Here is a 17211-nt window from a genome sequence, read left to right on the forward strand (position 1 = left end):
TTGAACCTGGGAAATCACTGGCAATTACTTAATTTTTAAAAGTTACATACAAATCAGCAGACATCTAAAGAACAGGGAGGAAAATTGATTACCAGACGGAGGTGGGCAATTTCTGTCCTGTAAAGTAGTATCACTCTGAGAAGAACAGCTCCCTCATTAGCAGTATTTGTATAACAATGGCACTGACAGGTGCGTAAAGGAGACACTGTATGAACACACAGTAACAGTCCTCATCCCATGAAGCATACATAGTGTGCAAAGTCAAGGCAGACAAAGGCATTATTATCTTAGTTTATAGTTGAGGAACAGAGATAGAGAAAGATTTATTGACCCATTTAAGATCATTCAGGAAGTCTGTGCAGGGCCAAAATAAAATCATGCTGCCTGAATGCCTGAGCCGCACCTATATCACAAGCCATTTTATTTAAATAATTGGCAGTGGTTGTTACACTAGTCCACTCAAACAGAACATTGGCTGTTCCTGAATGCTTACAAAAAGATCTAAATACTCTCTGTATTGTTGTGCTCATACGAACTCTTGATCAGTGGATCAAGCTAAGCTAAACAGAAATTTGTTAAATGGAGTTTTCCCTCTGGATCCTCTGCTAAAACAGTCCAACAGACTTGCCTTTTTTTTTTTTTCTTTTCTTTTTTCTTTCTCTCTCTTTTTCTTTATACTCCCAGTAGCTCTATCAAGAGAGTTTTAGATGTCTTCCATCAGGTCATTCTTGTACCGCATGTGAACATTTTGGTTTGTGTCTGCTGTTTCTCCCTGCAAAGTCCATACTGCAAAATTCTCCTTACCATCATGATGTTTACTCTTTAAGTCATCCAACTACAGATCAGCTTCATCGCAGCCTTGTTGTTCCCTATGATACCTTCCAGAATCCCTGTCCTCATTCTATTCCCCCTTTCCCAGGCTATCACACACACTGCAACTACCAGTCTTCTCAAATGACAGGGAATTGAAAGGACTCCCTTCAAGCTGCCATTCTTCCTTTTAATAATGCACCGTGCTGCCTGCCTTGAAAAGAAGTTATATGTGACACGTGCATTATAATGGGAGCCCTTGGGTTTCTGACTGAATTTGTAGTACGCTGACTTGTAAGATGTGGGACTGAAGCAAAGCAAGAGTTAATACAGCTGGGCTGGAATGCCCCCTGAAAGTACACATTCCTCTCTGACTATAGAAAAATCTAGGTAAAAAGCATCCCATCCTGTGAGACCTTGAAACAGTCCATAAAAACTGTTAGACTTCCGGGTCAACAGGCTAATCTGGTTCTTTGCACGAGAACAGGTTCAAGGTTGTTTTCACCTATTATGGCTATACATATTTGTATCAGCTCAGCGTCTAGTCCCATGTATTTTGGGTCAAAATAAGTAACTCAATTGCATTCACTGACAGAGACAGTGGTATGTGGTTTCATAGGAATTACATGGCTGTTTAGCAAGAACTAATATCTCATTAAAATTCATGGTTATTATTAGCTCAGCAAGCAAATTGTTATAACTTAATTATATCTATGCTGCTTTTCAACTAATCCATTGTCCTTCCCTTAGCTACCTCAGGCAGCACATTCAAACCTTCAAATGAGTCATTCAGATCCATTCATTTGATTATAACCATCTTTAATTTGACAACTTTCTTTGTTTTACTTATGCAAAACATTTTATTTTCTTGCATGACATGTTAGAATTAATGGCCGGGTGGGCTGTGAGTTCTATATATTAGAATGACTCATCTTTGGTTTACTCGTACAATTTTTTAAGAGAGCTAAATGACACATAAGACACCTACTCTGTCCATTTAGCATTTATGTATCATTTGTTTTTTCACAGAAGGATTCAATGTTACACCATGGAGTCCCTCCCAGCCTCCAGGGTCTCAAAACCATCTGTATTTCCATGCATACAAGAAAATAAACCAGATTTCCTAAAGGGAGAACCTCTGAGGGATGAAGTTCAAGGCTGATATTGCGCCCCTATAAAACTAAAATAACGGACACAAACCTGACTATGGAGGTATGCTTGTAAAAGGCTGTATGAATAATCAAAATAAGATAAAAAGAGATCTGGCCCTAATTCTTTCAGTTATAGAGAAGTGCCCAGCCGCAATCTTTCCTATAAACCAAGAACAGCTCAGCTGCATTTCAGATTTTGAAAATATCCTTTTTGGTTACCAGCAAGCAGAACTGTAAATCTATTTTCAAAGGAGAAACAAGTACATATGTGAAATCCAGGACATTGTTTAATTTAGGTAAATTCCTACTAACTCAGTTAATTTCTCAGGAATATTGGGATGACTTATTTCTAAATAAATGAATATTCTGGAGGCATTGGTGTTCAAACTATATGCATTGTATAGAGAGATTCAAAAGAAAAATTGATGGGCATGGTACACAGGAATATAAAGAAGTATCTGCTATTTGCAGTCCCTTAATGCTTAAATTATGGCCCATGGATCACCAGTGCTCTGGTAAATGCAGACTGTTAACTCTACTTATTTTATCTCCTTGATGGGAAGTTACTAAAAGTAAACATGTTTTCTACTCCTACCATAAGAGTAACAGATGGTCTTCTGTGGTTTTACAGGAGGTAGGAGGGAGACAAGGTCCCCAAAATATGTCTCTGTTAAGAATCCATCCACAGAGAAAAGAGGAAAACAGAAAGAGAACAAGAGAAGGGAGGGGGAAAATAGAGAGAAAGAGAGAAGAAACGGGGGGAGAGAGAGGGGCAAGAGAGAGGAGAGACAATGAGAGTGAATTCTTAAATAGTTTTTGCACCACTCACTTTTTGTTTATTTCATCTGGACAGTTTTATAACAACTACTATAGTTACCAGCACTTACATCACCGAGAGCTGAACTGATGAGTGTGATGGGGTTCCTAATCCTTAAAAATACTTGTCTGATTAAAATCCGAGTTTCTATGAATTTAGACACATTCAGACTCCATTTTAGAACCTTCACCTTCAAATTTCGTAAGGGGTTCCCCTGTAAGTATAGTACCTTAGCAAGATGCTCTCCCATTCCCATAGGGACCTCACGTTCCTTTTCATTATCAGTTTTATTACCCAACAAAAGCACAGGTACATTCTCCCCAGTTGCCTCCTGCAGAACAAAGAATAAATATCAACTGAGGCATTATATTTAAAAAATGACAGATCAAGAGGATAAAAAGTAACAAATGTCACACTGCAACAAGACATTTAAGACATCATGTATGAGTCAGGTATGTGCTGCTTTACTTACAAATATGTCAGGAATAAGAGTTGGATAAATGGCATGAAAAAGACAGAATGCTAGAGATTGCACTAACTTGGCATTTTTTAATAACAGCACAGAAGCTCATCAGACTCTACATTAAAATGGGAGAGAGAGGACTACCACGCTACACAGGCTCTGACATTGCATGTTTATAGCCACTGCTTTTCTAATTACATGGACAGAAAAATAATGACAACATCTGGGTACAATTATGCCAAATAAATTACATAAAGTAGTGGAGAGATACACAGAATAGGCCCCCAAAAATACACAGAATAGGCATGAATCAAAATTAATCCTGAAAATGGTTAGAATTATCACAATGAGTACATTCATAAAGTGGGCTGAATGCTGCAGCAGTAAATGGACTTGGCCGTATGCCTTCAATTTAGCAATAGTTTGTAGCAAACAAAATCAGTCAGTAAAGATGAGTGAACTATTACAGATGATTGGAAAAAGATTTTGACCACAATATTTGATTTTCTGGATCAAAACCTGGAATTCTCCTCTAGCTTTTACTATACTGGATTATAACAATGACTGATTTGTTAAGATCATATATTTAATAAGGGCCTGTTCTAACAAAATGCATGCTACTATTACTTCAGTAGAGCTACTCAGATGAGGAATAACTGTGCCTGTTTGGAAACATTTGAGTCCTAATTTCAACTTGCAAAGCCACCTACTGGCCATTACGAAAAACAGTGTATTATATTACAGCACATGCCCAATAAAATCAGACTAAACGATCTTCACATATCAATTCGTCCCCGACTTTTTCAGCAGCAATACTCTACAATAGTGAGCAAATAGGAAGTCACATTTTCTTCTCTCTAGCGACAGTCCTGTATAGCAGCAACCTCAGTTTTATTTTTATTTTTTCTTTTGGCCACAAGCAAATTCAGCTGCTTGCACTCTCAATATGTTGTCTATGAGCTACAAAGATATACCAAGAGGAAAAAAGAGAATTTTTAATTAACTGAAGCCACTCAGTGGCATGGGCTATGATTTTGTTTTCATGTGGTTGAAAGGATGATCCCCAGGAAACTGAACTGTCTACCATGAGAGAGTTTTATAGCACTGATGTAGATACCATAGCTTTAAGGTTATGCCTTATGTTCACAACACAGTCTATTTCCCGTGAGCTACATACTTCATTGTCAAACTGCTAGTAATAATCAGTGATCATCAGACCATCATCACTGATCCAAAGCACCTCCCAGTGCTAGTGGTGATCCAATGGGAGTCACCAGCTAGATAACCTTTATGAGAAATTAGAGGGGACTGTACTGGGCTTTCCCCACCACTCATTTTAATTCCTTAAAACCCACAAACTGTGATTATTTACATAGACACAGAGATTCTAAAAACAGCTTTACTGGTAACTGTGCAGTTCAAAATGACTAACAAAAATGTCATTGTGAAAACACAAGAAACATGCTGCTCTCTATGCTTTGCCCTGCTAACACTTCCTGTCCAGAAGAAGGTAGAGAATAATGACACCAAAGTTTAGATTTAAAGTTATGTCATGTTACCTCGATGCTTATCAGCCACTGCTTGACAGCTGTGAATGTGTCTTTTGCTGTTATATCATACATCACAATGACACCATCAGCTTTTCTGAAAAACTGCTTAGTAATACTTCGGTACCTACAAGTAAGAACCTGTTTATAGCTCTCTTCAACAGAAGTAGCAATCCGACAATATAAGCAAAATTTTATAGTAATCCCCACCCCCAGCCCCCCCCAAAGTAAGATGTTGCCATACAGTTTCTTCTAATCTAGTCTTAGTAAGGGTTAAACCCCTGTTAATTTGGTTTATATGTGTATTCTAAAGTTCCATAAACTAGACAAGGGAGAAGCTGTAATACTGATCTTCACTGCAGATCCTGTTTGAAAGGTGAGGCTTATTATGAACTGTAGTAAGCAATCCCATTCTTCCTGAATCATCAGACCCCTTTTCACATTCATCAGAAGATTCATGGAGGACACTAATACCACAAATTACTGCAACAGCAAATAAATTCTTTGCAAAAAAAATATTTTTTTGAAAGAAAGTGGCAAAGTTCCTTCTGCCTTCTTTAATTGATTCTAGGTTAGTCTGGATAATCAGCTGCATATCTCACCTTCTCCCATCCTCTTTCATTTTAAGCTTGGAGCAGAAATTTCCCCCCTCACAAAGTGCCCTGCCTAAAGCTAGCTAGATTTCTGGGCTTTTGTCCCAAGCTTCCTGTAGAAAATGTAGATCATTATCATCCTTGCTTTTAGTAATAGAAAACTACACTGTAGGTGAGGAGATGGGGATTAGGAAATTACCACTGAAAACTTACAAAAACTTGGAGATCTTCAACTACAATGGGATTGTTTTGGTGAAAAAAAAACTTTTTTAACTATTAAGGCATTTTCTGCTATAGAAATAATTCTAGATACATTTTAAAATCAGCCTTCCTCCTAAAGAAATTGTGTGGTACTAAACTTTTAAGATCTTCAATAAGATTCTCTTTTACAGACTGTCAGTTTTTCAATGGACACTTAGCACTAAATCAGCACATTATTGCTGCCAGGGAAGGATCTAAACTGTGAATTCACTGGCTCTATTAGGAATACTCCTATATCTGTTCCTCTCCTGAGAAGCAGGATTAGATCCGTGCTTACTGATCTTCGAACAGATGAGTCAAGGAAGCAAAACCTTAGAATGTGTAGTGGTTTTGGCTGGGATAGAGTTAAATTTCATCATACTAGCTTGTATGGGGCAATGTTTTGGATTTGTGATGGAAACAGTGTTGGTAACACACCATTTTAGTTAGGGCTCAACAGTGTTTACACAGCGTCAAGGCCTTTTCTGTTTCTCAGACTGCCCCACTAGTGAGTAGGCTGGGGTGCACAAGAAGTGGGAGGGGAACACACCTGGGCCAGGTGACCCCAACTGACCAAATGGATATTCCATACCATATGACACTGTGCTCAGCAATAAAACTGCGGGGCGTAGAGAGGTTGGCTGAGGTTGCAGTTGCTCAGGGACTGGCTGGGCATTGATTGATTGGTGGTGAGCAACTGGATTTTTTTGCATTACTTGTTTTTCTTGGTTTTGTTTCTTTTCCTCTTCATTGTTTTTTTTGTTGGTGGTGGGTTTGGTGGGGGTTTTTTAATTATTTAATTATTTAATTATTTCAACCAATGAGTTTTCTCACTTTCACCCTTCTGATTCTCTCCCCCATCACACTGGATGGGGAGTGAGTGAGCAGTTGTGTGGTGCTTAGCTGACTACCAGGGTTAAACCACAACAGAATGTTTCTCACCGTTCCTGGCCAGCAGTGTCCCAGAGTTGCAGGGCTACCTTGGTATTATCTACTGTGATGGTTTTCACATTGTAATCCACACCTATAACAGAAATACAAGGTAGGTTGTCTCTTTATATGCTCAGTTTGGTGTTTGAAAACTTGATCCAGCAAATAGTGACAATTCCAGAAAGGTAACAATATAGATACTACATTAAAAATTATGTCCATGAAAACTTGATCCAGCAAATAGTGACAATTCCAGAAAGGTAACAATATAGATACTACATTAAAAATTATGTCCATAGTCTCTAACTATCAGAGAACAACAACGGCTTTTATTTGTCAGAAGTTCTTCGGTAATAAAATACTGAATGTTAACAGAGTAGTTGAATTTTGTAAAAGCTGTAAGATAAGTAACTTTCCAAATCAGGATACATGAGTCAAGGGTCCCTTTGACAGTCCACAGCAGTCTAAGCCTTTTAGCCTGGAATTCATGCTGTGTAACTTCAGTTTTCTGAAATTTCAGTGCTTAGTCTGAGCTAGCCACATAGCCACCTTCTACAGTTAGTGGAAAAACACAAGGCACCACACTAAGGGGACAGCAGAACCTAAGATAAATGCTGAAGATAGATGGACTGAATATGTGAAGAACCTCCTCCCCTCTTCAGAATATAGAAGATGAGCTGACTACAGTTAGGTTAGTCCCCTAATTTTTATGTGGCTAAATAAAAGCGAGACAAAAATTAATTTGTTTAAACTTTTAAATGAACCCTCTCCCAATTCCCCTAACCTGTGATGATATAAGTATCTTCTGGATATTTATAACTATAATTAGAGTCTTAATCAGTTACTGCCTCCTCCTAATGACAACCTGCATTTTCTTGTATCACACTGTACTGTATCATAGAATCACAGAATCATAGAATAATTCAGGCTAGAAGGGACCTCAGCAGGTCATCAACAATTTCTTTGGGGCCATTTTCCACATCAATAGGATTTTTACCACTGGCATTAATGAAGAAGCATCCAAGCCCATGTTCCTTCAATAGGCAATTAAGAAATCTGGATGGAGGATATACCCATTGCTTATATTTCAAGGGAAGAAAATCGAGCTATTCTGTAGAAATGCAATGAGAACACTCTTCTCCAGGTTGTTCACTTGACTTTTCAACTGTCTGTATCTTGCCAGCCATAGTCCACACCTGTGAAACTCATTGATGTGAAGACTAAATCAAAGCTATGACAAATACTTTCTTGCTATTGCATTTGCAAGAACACTGGATGACCAGCCAAAAGATGAAAAGGTCAGATGCATTCCTGTGGTTTTCCTCTGGAAGCTCTAGACAATTGCACACACTGTGTAAGATACCAGAGTCTAGAGAAGCATATCAGCTATTTACAAGACAACATGGATGGGACATAGCACCAGACTCTTAAATGTAGACAATTGCATATAGGTATCTAAGCTCTCACTACAGTTAGTGAAGATCTAGTCAATGAAAAAACAGGAGTCTAGGAAATGACTAAGCTCACCCTGAAATAAGCATCAAAGGTCAGATTAATTGGTTCCTAGGGTCCTCTGACTGGACTGATTTGGAGAGGATGGCAGGGCAGAATTCAGCTGTTTGCTCGCAGGCACCTAGTGCTATCTGAGATGCCATTTGGTATTCAAAATGTCTGTTTCAATCTGGCAGGACACCCAGGAGACCTGCTTTCTTCCAAAGCAGCAGCAGAAGGCCGGGTGAAATACCTTATAGTGCCAAAATGAATTTAAATCCCTATGCTAAGACCTTAGATCCTCCCTGACTCTAATGTGAACTCAACATACCAGTAGAAATTTAAACTCAGGTGTCTTTATCTACCCCGTAAGTCAAGGGAGCTACAGCAACTGCTCACCTGAATGTTCCTAGATTGTCACAGATGCAAGACAAATCCATTAATTTAAATACCTTTTATTGTGAACAAGATTTATTTCATATATGCTGCAGAATAAGTAAGGCCTCAATACAAAGTATAATGAATTTGGTAATTTACAGTAACTCAGCTGCATTACAATAACCTATACTTAAGTTTTTGTACCTTGATTATGTGCCTGATTTTTGAAAGTTTGGTTTACAACTTCAGGCAATGTAATTACAACATAGGTTTTGAAATGTTTGTCTTTCTTTGAAAACATTGGTCCAACATATTTCTTTGGTGCTTAGTATAAGGCTAAATTTTCAAGCACAATTCAGATATTCTACTTTCTCTTTAAAACAAAATCAGATTACTTAGAGTGATAGAGATGGGGTATGGAGGTGGGATGGTTAGTACAGTGCAGTTCAGAGAACAAGATATCAGTTTCAGAACAGTGAGATCTACAAGGAAATTCTAGCTTCACTGAAATCAATAGGATTTTTCTGATTTATTTCAGTACTGCCAGGATTTCAGTACGGACTCTACTCTGAAACCTCTCTATCAATTATCTGCTTCCCAGTTTAGGAGAACTCACTTTGCATGTCCTACTCTCCTTTTGGATAATGGCTTTTACAACATCTGTACATTTCTGTTTTATAACACAGGGCTTGATCTCAGTAGAAGCTGCTAAGTACTGTTGGAACAAAAATAATAATAGTAATAATGTTTCTTAAACTTACCTACAGTAGCAGCTGTGCCTGGGAAAAAACGATCTTCACAAAATCGCCTTAAGAATGAAGTCTTTCCAACACTCGCATTGCCCACAAAAATAATCTTGAATAAGCGGTCTGGGACAGAGTTTATTCTCTCCTCCTTCAAGTAAGAGCAAACATTAGTCTCCAACTGTTCTATAAATCCTGTTGCCTCTCCAATTTGCCTTGTCTTGAAGACTAACTGAGATGGGAATAAGAAGAGATTTTATCCTATTGTGTTCTCCATTACTCATAAAGCAATATTCTGTTTCTTAAAATAACCCAGCATTTCAGATGTTTGCCATGCATCATTCCAGATCATTTGAAGTGCAGTGATTTGGACTGAGCTCTGGAAGTACACTGAATATGAACCTTGACATGAGACTGCATTGAAAAATTCATGAAATTGCCAAAAGAAAATGGTTTATGTTCATCCCTGCAAATCAAAACCCATAAAGCTTCACACAGCTCTGCTCAGTAGTTTCATCCTATACCAATGACACAGAGGAAACAGTGCATCTTCACCTAGATAACAGAAGCAAAGTCATAATTTTTTGGCTTATGCCATCTATCACCAGATTCTTCTCTCTGCTACTACTGTGGAGCCAAGAGCTTCCATGGAATTGCTGCACTTCTACATCTGTTTAACATTACAGGCAGCAGCACGGGGGAAAGAGACAGACAGAGAGGGAATCAGACCCAGTTAATCAGGTTGTAAACATTCAGCTATGTTTCTGTCATTTAGTTTTTTAAGCAGAAAGACGAACAATTTGTTCTGCCTATCCACGTCCTGTTTACTGCAGGCTAAGCTAAGTGGATGCTGGAGGGAATATTTATATTCTCTGTCAAGTAGGTCATTATTCCCAAGACCTTTACATGTAGATCAGGAGTCACTTAGGGAAGAGCACTGTAGCACCAGCTGGTTGGCAGGGGGTGCCCTAGCTGGCCTCTTCTCCTATTTTGCACAAAGGTGGGGGAGGAAGAGGGAGATAGCGAGTTTGGTCTTTATGCTGCAGAAGGTGAGCAAGATCATGGATGCTCCTGGGATTAGTTTTTTGGGGTGGGAGTTGTGAGGAGGGAGAGAGGAGGGAATGAAAGGCCCTCTGCTAGGCATTTGAGGTACAGAATCCCTGAGACTGGTGACTTCAAGAAGACATCAGAACTGAACTCACTGCCCGACAGTCCTTTGAATGGGACATTGAAGTCTGGCCTTGCAAATGTTTTCTACAAATGTCCTGAAGCCTTACAGAAAGAAGCAGAAACAATACAGAGCTGCACTTGATGGGGAAAAAAACTCGAGCTGTTGTCTTCCTTAGCATGAAAAAAATTCATTCACGGCTGTAAATTTTGGGGACAAAAATACATGTCTCTTTCATGAGCTGGGCTAATAGCCCATTACAACTATACAGAGATTTCTTATCTCATTGTTCACTTCTCCTTTTCTATTAAAATCCCAAACTCCACTGCAACTATAGGCTGCTAGTAATACACATACATCTTTGTTGGTTGACAGCCGCCTAAACATGAGCCAGCAGTGTGCCCAGGTAGCCAAGAGGGCCAATGGCATCCTGGCCTGTATCAAGAATAGCGTGGCCAGCAGGACCAGGGAGGTGATAGTGCCCCTCTACTTGGCACTGGTGAGGCCGCACCTCGAGTACTGAGTTCAGTTTTGGGCCCCTCACTACAAGAAGGACATCGAGGTGCTGGAGCGTGTCCAGAGGAGGGCAACGAAGTTGGTGAAGGGTCTGGAGCACAAGTCTTATGAGGAGCGGCTGAGGGAACTGGGGTCGTTTAGCCTGGAGAAGAGGAGGCTGAGGGGAGACCTTATCGCTCCCTACAACTACCTGAAAGGAGGTTGTAGCGAGGTGGGGGTCGGTCTCTTCTCCCAAGTAACGAGTGATAGGACGAGAGGAAACGGCCTCAAGTTACGCCAGGGGAGGTTTAGGTTGGATATTAGGAAAAACTTCTTCACCGAGAGGGTGGTCAAGCATTGGAACAGGCTGCCCAGGGAAGTGGTTGAGTCTCCATCACTGGAGGTATTTAAAGAATGGATAGATACGGTGCTTGAAGACATGGTATAGATGGACTTGGCAGTGATAGGTTAACGGTTGGACTCGATGATCTTAAGGGTCTTTTCCAACCTTGACGATTCTATGATCTATATAAAGCACATTTTCAGTTCTGCTGAAAAACATTCCTAGCTTGTTAGTCTGTGTGCTCTGGGAAATAAACCAAGTGAACATACAATCATCAGCTTGGCACCATTTTCACAGTGCTTCTGAGAACAATAACTGAATACATGGACAACATGACCTGAAATACCTTGCCCCTGGTGGTCATACACACCTCAGTAGCACCAAGACTCAAAGACACCAGAGGCCTTCAGCTCAACTCCCAACATAACAGGCAGTTATTTTTCATTGAGATGTATCAAGTTCACTCATGAAAATAATCTTAATAATCAAACTTGATTCTAAAACTGCATCTGAACACTATACTAAGGGATGAGCTACTTCATAGTCTACTTCAACGAAGTGCTTATGGGATAATGGAATAGCAGTGATATGTAAATTTACTTTAGTTAACAATGCAGTCTGAAAAAGTCTTCCCTGGACATGTCTTCTGAGTGGCCTTCATATAAACAGTAGCCAGGTCAAGTAACATACCTACCTTTTGTGCAATTTAACACAAATGTGGAAGATGGCAGGTATAAACATAGTGGTTCATATTCCACATTGAGAGAACAGAGGGGAGAGGAATTGCATCTCGAGCAGAAGTTTTGGACAGAAAATCTTGCTTTCATTTCCATTACGGTTCCTTCAGGTGTCTTCCCAATCACATTTCTGCTTATGCTAACTGCAGCTTCATCTTCATAGCTACTCAGAAAAATGTTCTAACTGACGACTGTTAAAAAAGAGCAGTTGCTGGCCTCATGTACTGCTGCAAATTCTTAGACACTTTCAGAAGTCACCTTCTATAGGATGGAAATGGACTTGTTCATTTCTAAAAGGAGACAAAATTTACATTGGTTCTACTTGCCTATAAGATGCAGTAGGTTATAAAGGATTAGCAGTTAAATGACTATGAATATGTGGTGAATAGGAAGGTCTTAATGTCAGCAGCTATGAGCTTGAGTTCAGTATAGTAAGACATGAGACCATGGAATGCAGTAATACAAAGCCATGTAGACTATAGGAACACAAATGGCGATGAATTGAAAAATACAGGTTGTCCCAGATCCTTCATCTTCTTAGTGCAAAACAGAGAATGGCAAGACTTCATATCTGAGGGAGTGACATATGTAACAACTGCATGGAATCATTCCAGCTCCTTTGCACAAGTATTTCTAGATCATACACTCCTTTATACTGCAGATCCTTTGAGCAGCAAGACATGAGAGGAGAGAAGGACTGGCTGCAGAAGACAGTCTAGTTGACTGAGACTCACACATCATAATTCATGATTCAGCAAGCAGGGAGTTATCTTTTTCTGAAGTTTTCTTCAGCTCCAGTTGAGGATTATATGCAGAGCTGCCCTGAAAACACTTACTAGTTGAATACCACTCCTCCTAGCCCAGACATGCTGCCAGGAGAGGGAATCAGTGTGCGATCACTGTATGGAACAAAACCACTTCTGATGTCTAAGTCTCATGGTCAGAAAGTGGTGATCCCAAGAGCCATCATTTAGGAAACACAAAGTGGTATGAGAAATTCATCGGACTACAGCCGGTGTATGGAAGGGGACGAAGTACTACTCACACAAAGTGTCAGTGTTCAGACACTTACACAGCCTAGAGGCTACCCTAAGCAATGGAATGCCATCAATTGAATAGTCATTGGCAGGCCTAGTCAGCAGGCCAAGAGGACCATGCAGGACCATGCACGTATTTCAGTGCCACATGAGAGTTATCAGAAAGAAGTATTCTGCTGTGTTTTTTTTAAACTAAATTTAAAAAAAACAAGCAAAAAACCAACCCAAACTAAGGCCTGGGCTAAGGCACTGACATTCCATAGGGAAGAAAAAAAAAAAAAAAAAAAAAAAATCGAATTCCAAGTTCCAAGTGACCTTTGGAGATGAACTTCTTGTTTACCCTCACAATGTTTCTTTAGAAGCCAAAACAAAATGTTTTCAACAACCAGGCAGGAGACATTTTATGATTTCTTCTCTCCCCTCCCTGCTTGCTCTCAGTTGTTTTGGGGAAAAAGAAAAATTATAAGGAACAAGATCTGAGGGAATTCCCAGTTCCTACCCAGCTGAGAGGATGTACTATCAAGGGGCATGACTGCTGAAACAGAGCAGGCAGGACAGGTTTGTCCAAGCTGGACATGATGACCTACTTGGCTTCTGCTGTCCTAAAGTCCAATGATGCCATACTTTGAAAATGTGATACAAAACAAGTCATATAGCAAGCAAAAAGTATGCTTTGTATTAAATCACTTCAAAGGATGAAGCTCTGTTCTGTGCCCTAGACTTTTTATTAAAATGTACCATTTTGAAGTTATTATGTAACCATGGCAGAATTCTATCATAATTTTTAAGATATGCTTGCTTCTTCTAAAAGAACTATATAATTATGACCAGGCATACCTATTTTTCCCATACTTAAATCTTTTTAATACGTGCTTCAAGAATCTAAAAATGAGTAATACTTAACAATGATACTAAAATTAGAAAACAAGCACAGCTAGCTCTGAAGCAATAGCAGTGCAAGAAGGACTTTAGACTCCAAAGAAATGTACCTTCCAGAGTATTGTTTTAAGCATTATTACTGCATGGTGAATTCATTGTTAACATGCACATACAAGCTAGACCTGAAAAAAAAAAAAATCTGGATTTCAATTTGCTAATTAAAATTCTTCTCAAAAATAATTAAAAAGTAAAGATATCTGCTCTCATTACTTCTCAGATAGTGTAACAGCTACTAAAGCTGACTCAAAAGTATCTGAATATGAGAAATATCACTTTTTGGCAAAAAAAACCCAACTTTTCAGAAAAAGAGTTGCTTCTTTTTATAGACAATCGCTACCTTTCAGTGGATCTTCTTGTGTCATCTGTTACGAGGCTTAACTTCACTTTTCCTAAACAGCCCTTCAGACATAAGTCTACACACACATTGTCTGCAGTTACCACTCCTTAGGTTGAGTTTCCCTTCTTTGCACCTTCAATATTTATCTGCAGCATATTTCCATCTCCTTCTTCATGCAACAGCTTAATTTGTCATGCTTTAACTTAAAAACAGAAAACTAAATAATTTTAGATTCTAAGAATAACACGTTACCCTTCAACACCATTTCATGTTTTCCAAGGTCCTATAGAATAGAATAGAATAGTTCCAGTTGGAAGGAACCTACAACAATCATCTAGTCCAACTGCCTGACCACTTCAGGGCTCACCAAAAGTTAAAGCATGCTATTAAGGGCATTGTCCAAATGCCTCTTCAACACTGACAAGCATGGGGCATCAACCACCTCTGTAGGAAGCCTGTTCCAGTGTCTGACCACCCTGTCGGTAAAGACATGATTCCTACTGTCAAGTCTGAAGCTCCCCATGCACAGCTTTGACCCATTCTCATGCATCCTATCACTGGATCCCAGGGAGAAGAGAACAGCACCTCCCTCTCCTCTTCCCCTCCTCAGGAAGCTGTAGAGAGCAATGAGGTTGCCCCTCAGCCTCCTTTTCTCCAAACTAGACAAACCCAGAGTCCTCGGCCGCTCCTCACAGGACATTCCTTCCAGCCTTTCCACCAGCTTTGTTGCCCTCCTCTGGATGCATTCAAGTACCTTAACATCCTTCTTAAGTGGTGGGGCCCAGAACGACACAACATGAGGTCCCCTTTGCCCCCTTACATTTGACAGTGTTTCCTTCCCTACAGGCTGCTCTCTAGAAGATGGTGGTGAGTGTTCCATTGATTGTTCTGTGTTTTTCTTATCCATTTCCATCTCAGAAGAAGTATTCTCATCTTCTCCAGCCCATCTGTTCAGCTGCTTATCAACCAGCCTGTCAAGAAGCTGGGGTAGGTGATCTTCCTCAATTGATATTATTCTTTGGAGACGCGATGTTTTAGATATTCCTCCAGTGGCTCCAGCATCAGGCTCCAGAGAGACAATTCCATTCAGTCCAGCAGAATTCCTTCTCTTTGAGTTACTGAAAACATCATCTTCTTCAAATGAATGGCTAGACAGAGAAAGAAACAAGTACATCACAAAAATATATTGGACCTGGATTCCTATTGTTTTATTCTAGTGTAACTGAATTTAATCTCCCATGTTTTTTACTATGCACAGCAGGCATAGTAGATTCAGTCCAATGCCTACTGAAAAGTCAGCTCATCATACAGCGTGTGTATATATATATAGCCTGCTTGATAATTATAAGCGTCATGGGGAAAGCTAATAACTTATGGGGAAAACTTGAACCAGAATACGAAACAAAAGATTAGCCTCATTTCTAACCTCATGGAATAGCTAAAGTAAATTTCTCTGCTGTGATCTCCTACTCCCCTCCCGCCTCTATTCTAGAAGAATAAAACAACCCCCCAACCCAGACCCTTTCTATATGTAACCTAATTCTCTCTTTAGCAGGTAGGAGGGAGATGGGTTTGTTCAATATGGATGAAAAAAAAGCAAAGTGGGGATTCATCAGAAGGGGGAGTGTAGATAAAATAGATCCAGAATCTTCTCAGATGTGTGCAATGACCACAGATGCAAGTTGCAATATGAGAAATGCTGATTTGATATGGGGAACAAACTGTCTTCATGAGTGTTCTGGTTTTGGCTGGGATAGGGTTAATTTTCTTCCTAGTAGCTGGTATAGTGCTGTGTTTTGGATTTAGTATGAGAATAATGTTGATAACACACTGATGTTTCAGTTGTTGCTAAGTAGGGCTTACACTAGTCAAGGACTTTTCAGCTTCCCATGCTCTGCCCGGTGCACAAGAAGCTGGGAGGGGGCACAGCCAGGACAGCTGACCCAGACTGGCCAAAGGGATATTCCATTCCACATGACATCATGCTCAGTATATAAACTGGGAGGAGTTGGCCAGGGGGTCAGTGACCACTGCTCAGGAACTGGCTGGGTATTGGTTGGTGGGTGGTGAGCAATTGCATTGTGTATCACTTATTTTTGTATATTCTTTTACCATTATTACTATTATTATTATTTTCCCTTCCTTTTCTGTTCCATTAAACTCTCTACCTCAACCCACAAATTTTTTTTTCCCTTTTTTTCCCCGATTCTCTCCCTCATCCCACTGGGGAGGGGAGGGAGTGAGCGAACAGCTGTATGGTGTTTAGCTGCCTGCTGGGTTAAACCACAGCAATGAGGTTGGTGCACCAAGGGAACATGTGCCCAAAAAGGCTGTGGGACCTCCATCCAGATGTTCAAAAACTCAACTGAACAAGGCCCTGAGCAACCTTATCTAGTTTTAGACTCACCCCTGTTTGAGCAGAAGACTGGGCTAGAGACATCAGAGGTTGTTCCCACCTAAATTTTTCTGTTATTTTTGTGCCATAATTGCTTTTGCCAATTATGCTCCACTTCTCAGTACTGAACTTACTACGCTGTGTCTCTGAAAGCTTTCCCTCCTTACACTTCATGGCCCTGTGACTTCAGGGACATTGTCTTAGCTGCTATTTCAGAGTGAAATACTAGTCTTCTTTCCAGCTCCTCTTGTTTCAAAGGAAACATGGTAGTGTTTCACTGAGATCACCATCTTGTTCCTGCTGATTTCAAGTTTACTACCACACAGTTGAGAATTAAATTCTACATGTTTTACTAGTTCCACATCCCATACTTTACAACAGGACTGCTGTCCTCTACAATGAGAGGGGAGGAGGTATACTCTTCCAGGGAGTTACCAAGGACATTGTACCACATCAACATAGGGTAATGGGCAAGCTTTTCTGCCTCCCAGCATATACTCATCCACGATGGGGAAGTCTCTTGCCTTTGCAGACAGTACACTTGTTCTATGATGTGAAAATCTGCCTCTTCATTTGCCTCATTGTACTCAAACACGG

General features: G+C 39.9%; 1 protein-coding gene across 2 annotated transcripts in view; it reads right to left on the bottom strand.

The window, feature by feature from the left end:
• The window catches only part of CRACR2A (calcium release activated channel regulator 2A), a 66560-nt gene that overhangs the window by 2763 nt on the left and 46586 nt on the right, over window positions 1-17211 (bottom strand). For both annotated transcript variants that reach the window (XM_082308088.1, XM_082308087.1), the window contains 5 exons: window positions 15040-15367; window positions 9182-9314; window positions 6564-6645; window positions 4801-4915; window positions 3008-3109 (listed from right to left, as the gene is read on the bottom strand). In XM_082308088.1, coding sequence (XP_082164214.1) covers window positions 3008-3109; window positions 4801-4915; window positions 6564-6645; window positions 9182-9314; window positions 15040-15367 — 760 coding nt within the window. The remainder of the gene's footprint in view (window positions 1-3007; window positions 3110-4800; window positions 4916-6563; window positions 6646-9181; window positions 9315-15039; window positions 15368-17211) is intronic.

This window comes from Platalea leucorodia, assembly GCF_965183815.1.
Source record: "Platalea leucorodia genome assembly, chromosome: 4".
In the NCBI taxonomy this organism is placed as follows: Eukaryota; Metazoa; Chordata; class Aves; order Pelecaniformes; family Threskiornithidae; genus Platalea; species Platalea leucorodia.